At 42.9% G+C, this 18,924-nt stretch overlaps 3 protein-coding genes across 3 annotated transcripts; all 3 read left to right on the plus strand.

Annotated features, from left to right (window-relative positions):
- Window positions 1-27: 27 nt before the first annotated feature.
- SERLADRAFT_454599 (uncharacterized protein) lies at window positions 28-3,014 on the plus strand (the record flags this gene model as incomplete). Its single annotated transcript, XM_007312079.1, has 9 exons — window positions 28-228; window positions 284-343; window positions 395-640; window positions 691-1,041; window positions 1,094-1,231; window positions 1,282-1,394; window positions 1,444-1,585; window positions 1,636-2,509; window positions 2,570-3,014. The coding sequence occupies 8 exons, from the start codon at window positions 148-150 to the stop codon at window positions 1,927-1,929; spliced, it is 1,425 nt and encodes a 474-aa protein (XP_007312141.1).
- A 5,389-nt stretch (window positions 3,015-8,403) lies between these two features.
- SERLADRAFT_431754 (uncharacterized protein) lies at window positions 8,404-8,943 on the plus strand (the record flags this gene model as incomplete). The annotated part of the gene is made up of 2 exons (XM_007312080.1): window positions 8,404-8,709; window positions 8,764-8,943. 2 exons carry the CDS (start codon window positions 8,404-8,406, stop codon window positions 8,941-8,943), a joined length of 486 nt encoding a protein of 161 aa, XP_007312142.1.
- A 3,214-nt stretch (window positions 8,944-12,157) lies between these two features.
- On the plus strand, window positions 12,158-14,022 carry SERLADRAFT_404512 (uncharacterized protein; the record flags this gene model as incomplete). The annotated part of the gene is made up of 3 exons (XM_007312081.1): window positions 12,158-12,404; window positions 12,560-12,962; window positions 13,164-14,022. The coding sequence occupies 3 exons, from the start codon at window positions 12,158-12,160 to the stop codon at window positions 14,020-14,022; spliced, it is 1,509 nt and encodes a 502-aa protein (XP_007312143.1).
- Between the last annotated feature and the right edge of the window lie 4,902 nt (window positions 14,023-18,924).

Consider the following 18,924-nt stretch of genomic DNA (forward strand, 5'->3'; position numbering starts at 1 on the left):
CCGATTATAGTGTGGGACTTCATTAACGAGTATGGTCATAATCGCAATACGGGCCACCGCATAACAAAGCCAAACAACCGGAAGACGCGTCAGTTCGAAAGTCAGAAACCGACCAGTCCATATTTGAGGTCGTACTGCGATTCCATAATGTCAGAAGCAAAAAGACAAGAGAGAGATTTTACAGCAGAGGTTGATACATTACTTCCGCAATCTGTTATCCTGGCACAGGTAAGCTCATTAGGCTTGTTACCTGAGTATGGTGCTAATTCATGAATTCGGATAGTCCGGTAAACTAGAGGAGGCTCTCGACAAACTTTTTCTGCTAGAGAAACAGACAAGAAATGTATGTATTTCAGAGAACGCTCTCGATTTTACCTATTATTTTGGTTCACAGGCGGCGGACTTGACATCAACGATGCGACTGGCTAATACAATAGTGCAACAATGCTATGAGGCTCGAGATTACTCTCAGCTGAACGCAAGCATCAGCCTGTTAAGCAAGAAGCATGGTCAGCTCAAAGGCGTTGTGCAATCAATAGTAGAAATTGCAATGGGATGGCTTATTGACATCAAGGAGCGAGAGGGCACTGAGAGGTGGCTTAAGCTCGTAGAAATTCTTCGAGCAGTCACAGAAGGCAAGGTAAGATCGTGATCGTATGCTAGTTCTTTTCTGATGGGAAGGAACATCAGATATTTCTGGAAACACACCGTGCACGAATAACCCTCCTGCTTTCATATCACCATGAATATCTCTCGAAGAGTTCCACCCCCACTGCACCGTCCGCGGTGCAATCGTTACAGATCGCGTCAGATTTACTTAATGATCTGCAAGTCGAAACATACTCTTCGATGGAACGAAGAGAGAAGACAGAATTCATCCTGGAGCAAATGCGGCTGTTGATAGCTGTAGCGCGGATTTTGGATTCGAAATTTGAAAAAGGCGGAAAGGACTCGCTTAGCAGTGGTGAACCGCTGTGGGTCAAAGTTCGTGTGGGAGGACGAAAGGTCAACGAAGACTTTCTGAAAGAAGGAGCAAATGAGGTTCTTTGATTCACTGTATACTGCGACTCAATATACTGACTCTTTCTTGTAGGATCTCAAGCTCAAGTTTTATGACCTCATGATTCAGCATGCTCTACATCAATGTGCATATATAGATGCAGCAAAATATTATTATAAAATATGGGAGACACCCTCAATCAAGGTGGATGCAAACGGTAAAGGGCGATCGGTGGGTTCTCACTTCCCATGATTAGCTTCTCTTATTAACACATTGTCTAGGCTCTTGAGCATATAGTCTACTACGTAGTTCTTTCACCGCATAACAATGAGCAATCTGATATATTGCATCATTTATATAACGACCCGGCTCTTTCGAAGCTGGAACTGCATTAGTGAGTCATATCAATAATTACTCTTCGATCCGCCTGAATGATCACCTAGTAACCTGGTGAAGTGTTTTGTGACACGTGAACTCATGCGATGGCCGGGAATTGAAGCTCTATATGGTCCATTTTTACGGACTACGTCTATTTTCTCAGAGGCCAAGCAATGGGAAGATTTGCATACTCGTGTCATTGAGCATGTAGGCTCCTTTCATATTGGCTCGAGAAACCACTGCTAATGCAGATTAAGAACATCCGTGTCATAGCTGATTATTATACACGAATTATGCTCCCGCGACTTACAGCACTGCTTGATCTCACTCCCCAGCAAACCGAGGAAATATTGGCACGTCTAGTTGTCTCTGGCACTATTTGGGCCCGTATGGACCGACCGACTGGGATAATCAACTTCGATAGCAAACGTAGGGCGGAAGACGTGATGAATGACTGGAGTTCCGACATGCAAAAATTGTTAGGTGTGGTGGAGAAGACATGGATGGGCATGAATGCTGCGCAAGCTGCGCAGTCACGAGTGAAGGAGTAGACTGATTGATTTACTTTTTATAACCTAGCCATTTCATCGGGAACGAGAATATACTAAATCATTGAAACTACATTAGGAAGCGGGTCGCAATGAAAGAAATTATTCTAGACAAAGTGACTTCTGCGTTAAACCCATGAAGTCATGGTTGGTTGATCCAAGGCTACTTGGGAGTAGCAATCCTGCTATGCTTTCGGGCTCCGTAAGCGCAGGGACATATGTAGGGCAAATGCCTCTGCTCCACAAGCCGATATATGCCTGTCCCTTGTCCCAAGACTCGAATTTTCCCATGCAGCTTGCAATGCAAAGTACAGCTTGCCAGCGCTTTCGGGCTACCATAATGCTTCGATTAAGTTCTGCCTTACGGTGGGACGTCTCCAAGTGATTTTTTTCATCTTCAAATGCTCGTTGACTCTCTGACAGTCCCATTATTGCACCGTATGCTTGTGCTTCCATGACCGCGAAGGCGGAAGTGACTTCGTGCTCAGAACGTAGGGAGCGGAATTGTGCGATAGCTCTTGTGTATGCGTTACTCAGAGAGGTTTTATTATGCTTGTAGAGGTTCACCACAAGGGACACAGCACTGTGACAACGCCACATAAGTTTATCAAAATAAAGGATGATAGATGCATGATGAACGTACTCCTCAGGAGTAGGGTTTTTCCTTCTTTGACTAAGCCTGGTCCATTTGTTACCCCTTACTAGATGCTCCTTTTCTGCTTCTCGGCTTTCAACTAGGGAAGTAGGTCGGAAAGATTCAAGTGGATGATCGCGGAAGAATTGTCGCCGAACTTCGTCTTTTAAGTAACGGATTGGGAGTGGGACGTTCTTTGGAGATCTCAACCTAGCAAAGGGGTGTATGCTCTGCCGTTGGAGGTAAGATTGTTTGTCCAGACATGAAGCCATCGGGGGTAAAGGGAAAGGAGGATGGTCCAAAACTGCTTTATACCACAAGGGCTCTTGTTTGATGAAACCTGCGCGCATCAAGCGAGAAGTTTCCTTGTGAACCTGGGATGCAATCCTACGAACCATTGCACCTGCAGATTTTGTTGACACTGGTAAAAGCAGTTGTAAAAACTACTAATTACACTGATTCGTTCGGTAACTTCCAGGAAATTTTGTTGTCACGTCACATCATAGGCTCGATGTTCCTGGCCCAGAATGGGAACTGGTATGGCTATGGTGCTCTTCACTTAGGCGCCGCTTGTTTGGTGCAGTGGCCATGCATCTTGCACCAGCAGACCATGCCAAACCCAGATACACGCCCATGGAGCTGGACTTGGATCTATGACTTTGTCAGCAACAGAAATAGGGACGTCGCTCCTATCTTAGGAGACACTGTGGGGATCGACTTATATGAGCTCAGCTGATATGCTGAAGATATTGGATATCTGCGTTCTGATTGGCTGAAAAAAGCTAAAATTGAATATTTTCAGCATACAAGCTAGGCTTATATAAGTCGATCCCCACAGTGAGAAGAGCTACTGTCCCACGGCACCAAAGGGATCCTAGTCATGTGCACCGCGTCATGTGATAGAACTATGTACAGACTGCCCAACAAAGAAAGTCCTGGTGTGGGAGAGAGCCCCATTCTTGGCCAACTAGTTGTAGGATGCACAGCCAGAACCCAAAAAGATAGTGTACCCTTGGTATATCGGTCATGGCATCGAGACCGGACTCCGGTAGACAACTCTATCAAAAGAGGGTAGTTGGTCACACTCATGTCGGGTGGTTGGGGTAGTGGTTAAGCCCCCTGATGAGCCCCTTTGCAAGGGCAATGCCATGCTGCCACCACCCACTCGTTCTAATCCCCCTACTTTCTACCCACACTTGTACTGCATGCAGCAAGAATCACAGTGCTGGCCAAATTGCCCCCTCTGTAAATGTTTATATCTGCCAAATTTGATCTAATAAAAGATCGCTCTTACAGTTTTGTTCCTCTTGTCAAAAGGATCATTTTGGTAAGATGAAATTAAAATCAGATTTTTTCTTAAAGGGGTGGGAATATTGCACAAAACAAGTGGTGGCTAAATGAAGAGCACCATAGAAAATCCTGTCCTAGATTTTTTTGCAGGCATCTCTGGGCCGCCATCTTATGTAATTCTAATCATGTGATGATATGGCTGACTTTTTGGAACTTGCTTTGCCCCTTTCCCTATTGTTTACTCCTTGCTCCTACCATCATGATATCCAATAGTGTGGCAAGCTCTTCCACAGAAGAAGGCTTTTGTGACAATATTAGACAACAAGGTGGGTGATTTTGCCCAGTTTATTTGAGGGTGTATATGCTGAAGCACTTGCAGTCAGTGTAAGCAAGGATTATATTGTTCCAGCCAAGTATGTGCTCGCTGGCAGCGCCAGTATCAGTAAGTCCTTTCTTTATTACTCTCCTACCTTCACTGATTTTGGGCCTCTTTTTACCTGTATTATGTTGTTTACTCGTGTGTGTGATAATTGTGACAGGCATATTGCCGTATGTGACGTCCAACAAAATAATGTCCGAGGATGGGATTTTGTTTATATCTAGTGCATGTATGTCTACAACAGTGTTTTGATTTTTATTGTGTATTCAAGGGTGGTGTGAACGAAGTGTCTTTGTATCCTAGAGGTCCTTACATTTTTGTTAGTCCTCCATCTATATCTGAACTGTTAAGTCATTTTGAATTTTGTTACATTGCAGATTTGCATGGCATTGCAGATGCTCATGGCATCAATATTGGCAGAAATTTTAAAAAGGCATGGCTGCGCGATGCTATCTGTTTTTTATGTCTCAATTTATTGTGATAAACTCATGAAATTATTGTTTAGACAAGTGTGGCATACATTAAATGACTGTTGTACAGCTCCCAAAGTCCTTGTCCTGCCTTGTTCTATGTGCCCTTTAATGAAGAATTGTGATTTTAACATCAGCATCAAGAAGCTTGCACTATGTTAATGGGTATTCCTCAAAGGCAACATCTCTGTTGATTCATCTGACCTACAGCTATTCACATTGTGTCACCATCCTATGCTACCCAAACTCTTATTGGAAAGTTTGTTTGTCGCTGTCTTGTCACTTAGGCCAATCATCATCAAAAATGATCTGCTTCACTTGCTTGGAAACGAGCACAGTATTGATTGTACTTTTTGTGGTAATATCCTCGTCCTTCGACTATTACAAACAACACCAGCGTTCATATTTGAAATGAGAGCTGAAGATGTAAATCTAGTTGTTACTGTATTAATAAGGTGATTAGTCTGTCTCCTTAAACACATCACAGCTAACACGCTCAGCGCTATTGTGTCCAACATCATCAAATAGTGAATCACCTCTAATTCCAAAGATATTGTTGATGCAAGGACAATCAGTTGCACATTGGTAAGGTATGTTGTTTTTGATATCCAATGACATCACTGATTTTATGATGTAGCTGTATTGTGATGGCTTCTGTATAATATTATTTTGGGGCACCTCTGTAACTGTATATGTAACACCTGTTCATCATATAGATACTTGATTTTTTTTACAAGTATGTGCAAGACTTTAATGCCGCCCAAACTCATAATGTCTGATCCAAAGACTGCAATTATGGTGAGCTTGTGTGTAATGATTGTATCTATTTAGTACTAGAGATATGACCCTCAACTCCCCATCACTGCCTCGCACTTCTCATACAAAATTATGAATGGCCACAACATTCTAAATTTGCCATTGCAATTCACAACCGCAAAGCTCCAAGTCACACCTTCACATTCAGGCTCACCCTTTTGTCCATACTCACTATTGTTTCCTGTGCTACATATCTTGAAAATGAAAATTGTGCATCTTTGATCAATTGTTCACTGCAACGTCTGTGCACACTCAATTGAGGAGTGACAGTGATGTGTTTTTGGAGAGAGCACTTGGGCCTGTTCATTTGAAGCATCAACATTTATTATATCAAAGCCATGTCCTCGGTATTTTGCGAGACACTTTGACATACATCCTATTTTGTACACCAGTTGCCGGAATGATCATAAGATTCAACAAAGTCTTGTATTGTGTTGTCAAGACTGGATAGGCAGAGAAGAATACATTGGATACATAATTCATCACAGCTGTAAGATGGAAATGAAGGATAGATGTCACTGTGCTGGTTGTTGCAGAGCATACAATACCAACCTGTTCTGACCCACGCTGCACCCGAGTAACCCGGGCAAAGGTAGAAAATATACGACTAGAGCTTGATTGTGGTCCAGTGGTGTGAAAATGTCTATATGCTTCGCTTGTAACAACCAAGAGTTTATATACTCTGGTGCACAACTCAGACAAGCTGCAGTGAAGTGAGTGGGAGTGGTTACCCCTTATGATAGGACCAAGTTGTGGATAAACAACAGGAGGACTCACTGAGGAGTCTCCTTGATCTATTGGGGTTTATATACATCTACAGACTATTTGTACATGTGTACTATACAGTTGATGAAGGCAGTGGCTGATGATGTCATAGGGCACAGCCCACATGACCAGCTCCACTGCATGAGAGACTTGTAGCTAAGAATAAAGGAAAGCAGTGCAGCACGAGAAAGTGGAGTTTGAACAAAATAGAAAGTGCCGCATGGCACAGTGCATGAAAACTATAAAAGAAACTTAAAGTGGAGAATGAAATTTAAAGGTCCAAAAATTGTGTATTGTAACATCGCTCACCATAGTGTTCCGTGCTTCAGTAACAACATCCAGAGCGCGCTAGAACCTGTGATGATCGCCTTGCACCGTCGCATTACATTGAACAATTCATTGGCATGCTCCACATGATCTTGAACAATATGATTGTGACACCTTATCACATAATTGACCGCGACTGAATGGTTGGCACGAGATGTCCCACCTAGAGAAGATATGTCATGAAGAGGCATAAAGCCTAAGATGTAGTCGGTGATATTTAAGCTCTGGTGTGCAATAGGACCTAATATGATGGTTGTATTGCTTCTCCAGTGATATAAAGGTGTTTATATAGAAAATCATTATTTGAGATCAGTCCTGTAAATATGTTTTCTGAATGTCTGAGACGTCAATGTCCACTTCCTAAGGGATCTTGCAGACAGACACTTGATTGGAAAAAAGCCAAATGGTCATGGTTGCAATTGGGCCAGGTATTCCAGAGGCTGTGGTATAACAGAATCTATAACAAAGGGGATAGTGGTCCCAAATGCCACGTGTGAGCCACATTGCGTCGGTTATTCCGCTTAGTTTCGCTCGTGTGGTTTTTGTGGCAACACAGGAGCAGCAGTACAGTAGTAGTGAATGCAGTGAAAATCATAGCCACACTGAAGAATTCTCACGCTTCTAAGGACATTCAACAATTGTAGTGAAAATTGTAGCCATATTGAAAACTCTCATACTTATAAGGACATTCAACAATTTGTGGTGAAAATCATAGCCATATTGAAAATTCTCATGCTTAATCATTTTTACTACAAAACACAATATAGTGGACACCAAAACTCATGCCTGTGGCACAATGTGACACAACTCAACCAAACAAACCTCTTTTCCAACTATGTGGGGAAGTGGTCTGGCCCTACACACAAAACAAATTGTTGTCGAGAATTTGCACATTTTGCATTACAAAAATTAACAGGCATTATTGACCACACTGTGGTGTGCATAAAAATAGAATCAAAGACCCTTCCCCACACACACAATAAAACACAGCTTACACAATGTGAGTTTATGTGACAACACCAACAAGACACAGTCTTGGGGCACTGGAGCACAATGAAAACAACACTCAAAAGAAAAGGAAGAGGTGGGAGTGGTTACCCATTAGGTTTCAACAAGTTAGTTGTTGGTAGACAACAGGAGGACTCACTGAGTCCTTCCCCATGTATTGCTCCTGTATATATACTAAAATACATGAGGTACTGTACAGTTGTAAATAAAGTTTAAAGTCCGATGTCTAGCATGTGACTGTTCACATGCTAAGTTTAGACACTGGTCAGGTGTTGTGTCACATGACTTGGTCATGTGACTATGAAAGTTCGAAAATGTAAAGTAAAGTAAATGGTCACATGACTGGTCATGTGACTTGGAAAAATAAAAGTAAAAGTATGAAAAAGGTGAAGTGTAAGTAGGTACTGGTACGTCAATTGTAACAGTTTATAACAGTTTATGGTGCTGATTCAATTAAAACTGACACATTAATTATAGAAGCCCAAATTATCAATAAATCAGTGTATATAGCAAATACATAAATATGAATATGAGCAATTCAAATATGCAGTATGTGTAGTATTGTCAATGTGTCATTAACCACTAACTGATATATTGATGTCATTTGTAGACATATTCCACAGACTCCTGAACAAGAATGTGGTGAACATTGTGATAGAGATTGTATACAACATCATCAACAGACGACATCACCAAGTGTGCGATGAGAGCACCCCTTGGACCGTAGAGATTTGAGAAATATCAGTATTGTGCAACCAAATTTTGGATGTCGTGTACAGGATAATCACATGCCTCAGCCATTAGCTGGACCTGCATACCCTCAATTGCAGCCTTCTTTTCAAATGCAGCAGGGTAACCAGTTGCTTGCTACCCATGGTGTGGACTACAATAAGAGGCTATTAGATTGGTTTCAAAATGGACATGCAGAACGGGTTAATCAACGGCGTAATAGACTACAAAGGCAGGAGCAGGCTGAGGATCAAATGATTCAACACCAGGAAGCAATACAGCTCCAAAAGCAGGAACAGCAGTTGGCTGAGAATCATATGCACCAGGAAAGAGAAATTGAACGTCAGGAGACAATTAGACTATGGGTACAGCAGCATTCTCAGCATGCTGATCTGCGTTATGAAGGGCTATAAGCTTAGCAACTCATTAGAATCCAAAGAGCTGCTCAAGAACAGCTTGAAAGGAGGGAAGACAAGCTAGCAGATCAGGCTCACAGGGCTGCCAGGGATGCTGTAGGCCAAGGCAAGGACTTAAATGAACTGGTAGCTGCCAGACATACACCAAGGATGCCAAGGCCTCAACGACTTGCAAACAAATGAAATATTGCCAACCGCTGCCAAGCACAGGTGATACGCCAGGAAGCCTGACAACCATATGTAGAGCCTCTATACTGTCATACTTTACGCAACATGGACATAGAGTGCCGTAATTGTGGAGCCTTACACTGGGATACTGAGAGACTCAACAAGTTCCTCCAGGATCCATCCAAAATTTGGTGTGTGCTGCCTTCAAGGTCAAGTTAGGCTGGATCCTCTCCAGGAAGCACCTGCTGCACTACACTGTCTGTTTTGTGGGGTTGACATTACTGCACGTAAATCCCGTGACAAAGTTCACTCATACAACAATGCCTTTGCATTTACATTTTTGGGTGTTAAGATAGACCATGCTGTCACAAGTGCTGCAGGACCTTATAATTTCCGTATCCATGGAGGCCTTTATTATAGCATCAGTGCATTCTATCCACCTGGAGATAAAACTCCCTCTTTTGGCCAGCTTTACATTCACAACCCACAGACTGCCCTTTTTATTTTATTTACGTAATGAGAATAATTGAGGGCATGGCACTACACCAGCAACCATGCTGGAGATCCAGGATACCCTGGAGCAATTCAATCCATTCAACCCATTCATCCCTTTGTACAAGCAAGCTTATCAGATCATCATGGAAAAGCCTGAAGCAGAAAGTACCAACATAACAGCCCATATAGCTCTTGATCAAACTCTGGACCAAAGTCATTATAATATTCCTACTGCAGATGAAGTTGCTGCTGTTATCCCTGGAGATGGAGAACAAAATGTTGATGAGCACCGTGATATTGTTTTGCAGTTGAAGCAATTTGATCATGGTGGTGGTCCCAAGCATATCAGCTATTTGCACCCCCTTTTTTCACCTCTGCATTATGTCCTCCTATTTCCCTTTGGAGAGAAAGGGTGGCATAGGACAATACGGTCCATTCAAAATGCTGATGGAAATATACACAGTGAATATGTCTCCCAGCAATGTTATTATGCATACCGTCTCCATCCCCAATAACAGCCGTACATCAAAGACTCAACTCACAGAATGATTCACTGCTAACAAAGATCACCCTGAAGGTCATCACATACCTTATCAGAATTATCCTCAATACTTTGTCTGGAACAAAGGTGCCAAAAAATGGACTCCAAGAAAACAAAAGTTTGCTATAGGGAGAATGATGTTTGTCCATCCAAGCCAAGAGGAGTGCTTCTACCTATTAGTTTTGGTGATTCTGCACCTAGTTGTGCTATCTATTTTCCCTTCTTTCTAAATCACTTTCCTCTTTATTCTTTTTGCTGTATTGTTCAGTATTCACTGAGCATTCTATAATTTCGCCTTTATGGCTGATTTGTTTACCTTTGTTTAGAAAACTTTGGACTAGTATTGCAAAGTCCAGTATTCCTATTCTTTAGTTACTTATACTGGACTCTAAGTACTGTACACATTCTGTACTCTCTGATAATATTCATACTGAACTCTAGTTCTGTCCCTGTTAGCTCTCAGCAAGTGGCTAGACACTTCCCAGAAGTTCTCAATTGAACACTACCTCCGTACAGTGCTCACTGTGCTCCCTGGAGCAGAGAGTTGGGAAGATCTGCACATATTTGATGGGGTTTTACATTCAACTTACAAAGCTGCATGTGCTGCACGTGGCCTATTAGAAGACAATGGTGAATGAGATCAGTGTTTGGCAGAAGCAGGAGATATGCAGACAGGCCCTGAACTCCATGCTCTCTTTGCAGTTATCTTACTGCAATGTCTCCCAAATGAGCCTGTAAACCTTTGGAACCGGCACAAACACCAGATTTGTGATGATTTACACCATTACCTTCTTCAAGGAGGGATTGCCCAACCTTCAGAAGACCAGATTTATGATTATGGGCTATTCTTGCTGGAATCCATATCCACTTAATCCCACAAGTGTCTTTCAAACTTCCCACCAATGCCTTTTCCTCAGCAACAATGGGAGCCTATTATTGCAAACAATCTTCTCCATGAGCAGCAAAATTATGACAGATTTGATTTTACTATGGAGGTTGAAGATAATGTAGAGAGGCTCAATCAAGAGCAGCAGAATGCTTTTGATATCATTATGCAGTCAATCCACCATAATGAGGGAACAACTTTCTTTATTCACAATGGGGATAGGCAATGCTATGCTAATTGAGAACTCTGTTGGTGAGAAAGCATGTAGGGGAAGTGACTGAAATGTGTGGCCACCAAGCATATCCACGTAGGACGTGCAAATAGCGTCAACTTTGTATGGAGACATTGGTAGGAATTCGATACCTGCGTGTAATCTTCACAATAATTTTCTAAAAAGCTCGTGTCTTGCACAAAAACATGCTATCCAGTGAGGTTGGATGATATAATTTCAAAGTTTTCTTATGGACACTACATTTACTCATTCAATTCTCATCAAATGTACGCTTTGACGCACTCAAATATATTAGTTGTTATATAAGCAAATTGGCCCACGTCAACGAGTCAACAAGGTAATAAACCTAAGTAAAACTCAGCCACTGCCCGAGAGGCTATAGAAATGACTTTATTATTTACCTAAGTGAAACTACAATAGATGTTAGTTTAAGGTGATCTCTAATAAATGTAATGTAACATACCTCAGCCGCTGTCCGAGAGGCTATAGAAACGACTTATAGTCGGAGGTGCTACTTGCTACAGTATAATGACTCCTAGGAGAAGAATGGTTACTCCATGGAGTGGTGGCTATGCTCCATGGAGAACAATGGCTGCTTTGGCAGAGACCGGGTTTATCCGGTTTTGTCACAAGGCACTGAATCTGTGGTGCATGGCCCTCATTCACTATCAAAACCGATGGAAACCCTCTAAAAAGTGAACCAGAGGACAGAAATATCAACTTGCACTCTTGCATAGTTGCAATCACTCAAACAAGGAAAACAATACCTTTAATACTTCTAGCACTCTCAAGGCCCAGCCCCGCTTCCCAAAATAACCATCAGCTCAATCTCCAACTTCAGACCGTACAGGTGGTTACTTACGAGAAGAAGTACCGTAATGAGCGCCAAAAATCGAAACAAGCTTGAAGTTCTGTTGATGATCTTCGGCAGCAGTTGCAGCAGGTCAAATCTACGTACATCAAAGAAGCTACAACCCATACAGCAACACAGCAGGAACTTACAATAACAAAAACAGTATTACAGCATGCACAAGAACACAATTTAGTGTTGTCAAAACGGAAACATGCACCTGTAATGCAGGTTGCACGAGCTCCAAAGCAAAAGGCACATACAGTCCGAAAAGCATCAAAGAAGGCTATTGAAAAGGTCAAAGCAACAGGCCCGGGCACATTCATGATGAGGGAGAAAGGAAACACCACCAAAACAGCTAGGGGAATGCTGAGAGACCTTGTGGCCCTCCACAACGTGCCGGTTGCCCATGCAGAAGGAGTAGTGTCCGTGGTTACAGCTGCCGTGGGTGTGACTGTTGAGGGGAGAGCAAGTAAGTGCAGTATAGGACAAATTGCATTAAAAGGAGGTGAAGCGGCCAATATACAGGGGGTGGATGATATTGTTGGGTCCAAAGGTACAATATCAATGTTGCAACTACCTAAAAATAGACTGAATCAGCTTTGATAGGCATTACACTAAGCTAAGACAGTACAACTCACAAAAATGTGAATTACAAGTCCCGCCATATCATGCTTACCACATCAAGTGGTGAGAAAGTCAGTTGTGCAATTGGTGTCTACTCCGCTATCAATCATACAAGTGAGACTCAGTTGAAGGGATGGTGGGAACTCGTACTGGAGATGTACAGGACCTACAATGAGTCCTCGAGGGGAAAAGAATACCAGGCAGACCCCCGAGAATTCTATCTTGCAGTTAAAGGTATATCCACGGACCGTGCCAGAGATCAAAAGAAGTTTGTGCATCTGTTACTGGATGTACAAAGTCAAGCCAACCAAGAGACCCGAGGAGAGAAGGCACTGTCAAACCTTGCACACAAGAAGTACAGAGCCTTGCTCAACAAGCTGGCCAAGCACCCATGTTTAATGCAGTAAGTGTAGAGAGCTGGAGGTGTTTATCAGATGATGAAAGGAGGCCCGTTCATTGATGGCAATAAATGACTTTCAGCTTTATCAAATACACTGATGGAACAAGAAAAGCATCATGCACAATCAGTTGGCAAAGCGACCCAGGAAATAATCTCAGCAGCAGGGGGGCTGGAATTATGGCATGGATTATTGAATGGGGAAAGGGAAGTCCATTTATCAGTGGCACTTTGCACGGTACATATCAAAATTGGCCAGAAGGAGTTTGATGGGCTGTTGGACATTGAGAAAGATGCCGCAACATTTTTTGTGTGGGCGGGATGCTTCATGCACAAGGGGCTCAACACCGTCAAAGGAGGATACACCAGAATGTCAGGATGCTGGAAAAAACATGACCTACTGGGGCCTGCAAAGCTTTTGAACAAGGACAATGCTGCCGCAGCATCAATTTGGCCATCAGCAGCAAGGTTGCGGGGGATTGAGGTCTCCAAGAGGGGTGCCATCAAAGTACTGAGCCTTGTTGGAGCTATTTTTTGTCACAAGGACAATAAGAAGGGTCAGCAGGACACATTATGCTTCTACATGGAGGCCAAACTTGGCTATACCTTTCAATGGCCAGATACGAGCAACACTCAATACCAGAGTTATGGCGATGCAGCTACTGTTTGGATCATTCATCATGAACTCCTCATTAGCTTCCTAGGGGTTGTCAAGGACAAAAAGGAAAAATATACCTTCAGGAACATCAAGAAGAATGTTCTCACCAGATTACTTGACCCAGAGATGGACTTCAGGATATATCCCCTTGCAATCTACTCCCAGATTATCACAATTCCTTGCATGCAACAAGTGAGAGGTCCGACACAAGAACATACCAATATTTTGGACCTGGAACCTTTTCTCATCATAATGATTGCCCATTGCACAGCAATTGTTGCTGATCCTGACCTTGCCCCGGCACCTGATGCAAGATATCAAACTGCAACCCTCAATGGCCAGCCATTCAAGCGTCTGGAGGTGTTCTATGCTGTCCAAAGGCTGATCCTGATGCTTCCAAAAATTTGAGGACTGCTGGTGGAGTTCTTTCAGGGTGCCAAGGACACATGGGAGTGGTTTTTGAGTGACTTTACTGCAGGTGGGGCCATAGATCGAGTAACCAATGCACAATATGAACAAGCGTGAATGAAAACTACAAACAATGATAATGAAGGAACACTAGGGACATACCAAATATCCGCCAGATGAGCACCAAGAATGACAATTGATCAGTTCAATGCAAGGCTTTGCTACAAAAGAAACAATACCGGCTTGTATATCAAAAATATTCTTCATTCCTCGGTGGATCAAAAACTACTTTGGAAAAAAGCTTGCAAGAAGAGTTCTGGTGGTCATCAGAAGAAGCGGCGCCTCACACAGGCATGGTATGATCAACTGGTAGTCGCAAAGAAGCACAAAAAGGAAAGGTGCAAGCAGGCAAAATGAAATCAAGACTGGAGACGGTAACAAGCAAACCTTGAAAGCTATTACTAGTTCAGTCCTAGCAGCAAAAAATCAGTTTTCAGCGTTGGTATGAACCATTGTTGAATCTCAAAACTAATATTAACCAGTCTAAAAGGCACAAGCATGCAGCAATTTAGAAGACATAAAAAATTTTGGAGCTGTTATCTATACAGGGACAGAACATGCAGGCCAACAGATGTTAGGGGTTTTTGGAGGCTCCCATATAGTCAAGGCCTTCATTGACGAGCGTGAAATTGACATCAGGCAAATGGTTGATTATCTTACTACGGTCTTTAAGTGCATATTTGATCTGTTCCGCTTTTTTTTTACTGATCCTCTTGCTGCAGATTTAAAAATCTAGGCAATCAAAAATTGCCCGAGATACCTGTCTTCCCTTCCAAAGGTTTTCAACTTTGGCCAGGAGAGTTGGCGTGTGATTGTGATAGACAAGCATTCACAGCAATAATGCACAAAGGTCTTTGTAAGTTTTGCTATTTTGTGTACCAACCAATTAAATGAAATCTTTTAGAGTTGGCCAACATTGACGTGCAGAAGGTACACTGGAAACATTGGTTGAGGATCGCCCGGAAACACGAGATAGTCATTCTAAACTGGCCAGATGGTGTCCTTCCGGTCCCTAGGCCAGGTTTCAACTTCAGGGATTTGGGGTCCCATGGACTTGCAAGGTTGACCACAGGATATATATGACATTGTATGGGTTCAAAATCTCAAGTAGTATACCCAGCTATTGTGAAATGGGATGCAGGCATGTATCTCTTAGACATTAAGAGAATGTTTGCTAATCATTTTATTTTTCCATCATATCTTTAGATGCAAGAAGAACCCAAAAAGGAGGTGGGCATACCACTGGTGAAGGATATACGAGGTAACTCCTTGCATGTTCTAGGAGACTGTGTGGAATAGCAGAAGAGGAACTATATCAAACACCAGGATTTGGTTGAAGAAGCCACATTCCGTAACCATACTCGAAGCACTACTTCTCTTGGGGATCACCAGCCAGATATTCCACAATGTGCACCCCCCTTTGGCCCCCGCCCCCATGCTCCTCCTTCTGGCCCCCACCCTCATGCTCCTCTTGGTCCCCATCCCTGTGCTCCTCCTCCCAGTCTCCGCCACCATGTTCTACAACACCCTGACACTCGCTCAGCACTTCAAACTTCGTGATCTTGGCCCTACTTCCTACCTACTTGGCATTTCCATCACCGGAGACCTCAGCAATCGCACCATCTCCCTCTCCCAACATCAGTACACTCTGGACATTCTGGAGCGCTTTGGCATGAAGGACTGCAAGCCTGTGTCCACTCCAATGGACCCTGGTTTATGATAAAATTGGATAAATGACCAGACCAGGGATTGAACCTGGAACCTTCTGGATACATGCCAGCTGCTCTACTAATTGAGCTATATGGCCAAGGTTATACAATGTAGGATCTTAAACATGACATGCAACCACGGACGTATTACACAGAATAGCTGCTGCATACTGGGCTGGCTTACAAATCAGAGGTATTATCCTATGGGGTATTGGTATGTCAGAGTATATTCTAACAGTTTACGCCTCACCAAGGATATGTCTCCCAAGACACCAGAAGAAGTGCAACTGATGAAGGACATTCCCTATCTTGCTGCTGTTGGTGCTCTGATGTATTTGTCCTAACATTACCTATACTGTTGGAGTTCTTGCCAGATTCAATTCCAATCCTGGGCCCACCCACTGGGGTGCTGTCAAGCACTTATTCCGCTACTTGCAAGGCACCCTCAATCACTCACTTGTCCTTGGCCCTGATCCTAATTCCACTGAACTCTTCACCACTTTCTCTGATGCTGATCATGGTGGTGACAAGGACTCTGGACGCTCTACTGGTGCTTACCTTGTCAAGATTGGATCTGGTGCTGTCTCTTGGAGTTCCAAACTTCAAAGCATTGTTGCTCTTTCCACCACTGAGGCAGAATATATTGCTGCTGTTGAAGCTGGCAAGGGGATCTGCTGGATGCGAAATCTGCTGAAGGAAATGGGCTATCCTATTACCTCTCCTTCCACCCTTCACATTGACAACCAATCTGCCATCTCTGTGTCCAAGAATCCTGAACACCATGGTTGAATGAAGCACCTTGATTTACACTGGCATTGGTTGAAAGATATTGTTGGCTCTGGCCAAATTGCTCCCACCTTTGTGCCCACTGCTGAAATGCCTGCTGATTTGTTGATCAAGGCTCTGGCTAAGCCTAAAGTTGAAATGTTCAGACAGATGATAGGACTTGTTAGATCAGGGGGGAGCTAATGCTTGGGAGGTGCAGCATCAGGGGGGAGTATTAGTTTTGGTGATTCTGCACCTAGTTGTGCTATCTATTTTCCCTTCTTTCTGAATCACTTTCCTCTTTATTCTTTTTGCTGTATTGTTCAGTATTCACTGAGCATTCTATAATTTCGCCTTTGTGGCTGATTTGTTTACCTTTGTTTAGAAAACTTCGGACTAGTATTGCAGAGTCCAGTATTCCTGTTCTTTAGTTACTTATACTGGACTCTAGGTACTGTACACATTCTGTACTCTCTGATAATATAGTTACTCATACTGGACTCTAGTTCTGTCCCTGTTAGCTCTCAGCAAGTGGCTAGACATTTCCCAGAAGTTCTCAATTGAACACTACTATCCCCTGACTCTGAAGCTAAATCTATTGTGCCACTCTCTTCAACAACCTCACAAGCAACACGAGTACACGGGCAAGCCTTTCCAGAATTATAACACTTGATGGTGGCCTCCAATGCCTTCACATTCCCAGCCTTCAGCATGCCAATTTCACTGTTTGGTGGCACCTTTGAACCAAAATATTGGTGCCATTATAACTGCAGCATGACCCATGCAACAGTTGTCTTCGGTATAGCTGCAACTTCAAGTCGAGGTACAGCGGCAGCAACTTTGGCATCAGCTGCGTCCTTTTTTGCCTGTTTGCATCTGTCCTTTTTGTGCTTCTTTGCAGCTACCAGTTGATCATACTATGCCTGTGTGAGGTGCAGCTTCTTCTGATGACCACCGGAACCCTTCTCACAAGCTCTTTTCTGAAGGAGTTTTTGATCCACCAAGGAATGAAGAATATTTTTGATATATGAGCTGGTATTGTTTCTTTTGTATCAAAGCCTTGCATTGAACTGATCAATTGTCATTCTTGGTGCTTGTCTGGCGGATATACAGTATGTCCCCAGTGTTCCCTCATTATCATTGTTTATAGTTTTCATCCATGCTTGCTCACATTGTGTATCAGTTGCTCGATCTATGGCCCCACCTGCAGCAAACTCACTCAAAAACTGCTCCCATGTGTCCTTGGTGACCTAGAAGAACTCCACCAGCAGTTGGTGTTTGCTGTTATTGTAAGGAGAATATTAGGTTTGTGGCAGTGGCAACATATAGCCATGGAGTCCTAGAAGAGCTGGTACATGTGCCGTGTACTTTCAATGAAAAGATGGTAGGATAATGTTCTGGCCCTGTTGACCCAAATCTATTTCCCCATCATTTTGATCCATAGCATCTTTAACACTTTTGTAAAGGTCTGCCCTTATGTCTTTTTGATAACGATGGACTCACTTCAATTCACTTTCTTCTGTGGAAGCCCATGCATCAACGCAATACTCCCAAAGTAGCTTTCCATAGAAGTGATTAGATTGATTGGTTCTTTGGGAATGAAGATGGTATGCATAATAACACGGCTGGGAGACATATTCACTGCATATATTTCCATCAGCATTTTGAATGGACTGTAATGTCCTATGCCACCCTTGTTCTCCAAAGGGAAATAGGAGGACATAATGCAGAGGTGAATAAAGGGGGTACAAATAGCTGATATGCTTGAGACCACCACCATGATCAAATTGCTTCAGCTGCAAAACAATATCACAGTCCTCATCAACATTGTGTTCTCCATCTCCAGGGATAACAGCAGCAACGTCATCTGCAGTAGGAAGATTATAACAACTTTGGTCCAGAGTTTGGTCAAGAGCTATATGGGCTGTTATGTTGGTACTTTCTGCTTCAGGCTTTTCCATGATGATCTGATAAGCTTGCTTGTACAACAGGATGAATGGATTGAATGGATTGAATGGATTGGATTGCTCCAGGGTATCCTGGATCTCCGGCATGGTTGCTGGTGTAGTGCTATGCCCCCTTTTATTCTTATTACGTAAAAAAAAAGGGCAGTCTGTGGGTCGTGAATGTAAAGCTGGCTAAAAGAGGGAGTTTTACCTTCAGGTGGATGGAATGCACTGATGCTATGATGAAGGCCTCCCACCACAGGCATTGGCTTATATGAGCTGGGATTATAATGGCATCATATACAGATATCTTTATTATTAGGTGCTGCCAATGACCCAGGAAAATAAATAGATGATTTTTATACTAAAATTCCCAATTAATGCTACCTGTTTCTGCGGCTTTGAGAGTGAAAAAAATTAAA

Source organism: Serpula lacrymans, assembly GCF_000218685.1.
Source record: "Serpula lacrymans var. lacrymans S7.9 unplaced genomic scaffold SERLAscaffold_1, whole genome shotgun sequence".
Classification (NCBI taxonomy): domain Eukaryota; kingdom Fungi; phylum Basidiomycota; class Agaricomycetes; order Boletales; family Serpulaceae; genus Serpula; species Serpula lacrymans.